Source organism: Colobus angolensis, unplaced genomic scaffold (genome assembly GCF_000951035.1).
Source record: "Colobus angolensis palliatus isolate OR3802 unplaced genomic scaffold, Cang.pa_1.0 Scaffold68, whole genome shotgun sequence".
NCBI lineage: Eukaryota > Metazoa > Chordata > Mammalia > Primates > Cercopithecidae > Colobus > Colobus angolensis.
Genome location: NW_012120487.1, coordinates 6,399,995 through 6,401,808, shown reverse-complemented (window position 1 = coordinate 6,401,808; position 1,814 = coordinate 6,399,995). Strand labels below are relative to the sequence as shown.

The window sequence follows — 1,814 nt, the reverse complement described above, 5'->3', positions numbered from 1 at the left end:
GGATTTTTTTTTTTTTTTTTTTTTTTTTTTGAGATGGAGTGTAACCTAATCTGATAGATCTGTTACCACATCACCTTGTCCACTGTATGGACAGTGAACTGAATGTGAAGAAACTTGAGGCAGAGAGACGGCACAGAGGCTGTTGGAATAAATTCACTGGGCTCATCTCACATGTATGTCTTCTAGTCTGCATGTCTTCTGTGTCCTTCTATCTTCTCCTCATCCCCACCATATACTCACATTAACCTGTTAGATGCACACATGGACAAAGGGTCTTGTGTACCAAATGTGCTCAGTGATAAAAGCAACAGCTTTTCCATCACAGAAATAGTGCGTGGCACAGTCACCTGATAATATATGTAAACAGCATCCTACAGTTTTCAAAATGTTTTCACAACTCATTTGAGCCTCAGGAGGTCCTATATGCTGGTAAGTTATCATTTACTATGCCTGTTTTCAGGACATTCACCTGCAAAAATGTGATTCGACAAAGTCAGAAAAGAGCCTGCCTGTGTTTATACCTCACCTGAGCTGCTTTTTGCGGTAGTTGAGTGTCAACTGTAGAATTAGCTGTTTAAGCCTAAAGTGAAGAACTGAAAGACTAGTATTGTTGAACTACCTTAAGTGTAAATAATAAATCTCTTAGACACTTTAAGCAAGTTAGATACATTTTAGGCAACTGCCGATAGTCTTTGTATGGCATTGATGCTTTATTCATGTTTTTATTATATGTTGAATTTGGCTTTTATCCCCACAGGGAAGTTAAGATATGCCAACAACAGCAATTACAAGAATGATGTCATGATCAGAAAAGAGGTATGCCTTCTGAGAGTCCTTCATTTTCTACATTTCAGCTTTTTGTCTTGCATTGTTTTTGTTGTATCTAGTAGTATTGAAAGGTAAAGAACAGGGAGAGAGACACATGTCTGTAGACAGCTTCTGGATTATTTCCCAAATCATCTTTTAGTTGGGATTTTTTTATTTTACAATGTGGAATCAGTTACTGGTAACCATTGACATACCTTGGTTTGAACCCTGAGTCTGCTGCTTACTACCCCATGTGACTGTGGGCAAGTTCCTGGCTGAACTTGATTAAGTCTCTGTTTCTTCACCTGCAGAAACAGGGAAAATAAAAGCTACTTCCCACTCCCAAGTGCTGTCATAAAATTAAATATGTTATACTTAAAGTGTTCTGTGTATTCCCTGGCACATAGCACACAATGGAGAGCTATTTAATTTGCATCTGAGTGGGAAAGGGAGCATGAGAAAACAGTTGATATCATTGAATGCATGTTAGATGTCAGGCATGGCATCTTATTTAACCCTGATTATAAGCCCATGTGATGGGGGAGGGTATTATAGCCCCCTTACAAATAAGAAAATAAAGGCCCAGATATTAATTATGAGACTTGTTCAGAGTTACCCCTGCTAGTAAGAAATACAGCAGGAATTCCCAATCCTACCCCAGTAAAGTTTGTATTCTCCTTTCTGTGATTTCTACTACGTCATTAAGGCTTCATCAAAGCTACTCTTTTAACCACTCTGCCACCTTTGAAAATGTCTTAGCATATATTTTTCATACTGTTGTTTTAACTATCAGTTTTATGCTTATTCACACATGTCAACATCCTCACTATTTTTTTACACAGGCATATCTTTTCAAATACATTTTGCTCCTCAGGAGCGTATTACCTAGTTAAGAATAACTGGCCGGGCACAGTGGCTCACGCCTGTAATCCCAGCACTTTGGGAGGCCAAGGTGGGCAGATCACGAGGTCAGGAGATCGAGACCATCCTGGCTAACACGGTGAAAC

At 39.0% G+C, this 1,814-nt stretch overlaps 1 protein-coding gene across 2 annotated transcripts in view; it reads left to right on the top strand.

The window, feature by feature from the left end:
* The window catches only part of MAGOH (mago-nashi homolog, proliferation-associated (Drosophila)), a 12,595-nt gene that overhangs the window by 2,193 nt on the left and 8,588 nt on the right, over positions 1-1,814 (top strand). For both annotated transcript variants that reach the window (XM_011926307.1, XM_011926308.1), the window contains exon 2: positions 758-816. In XM_011926307.1, the coding sequence (XP_011781697.1) occupies positions 758-816 (59 nt within the window). The remainder of the gene's footprint in view (positions 1-757; positions 817-1,814) is intronic.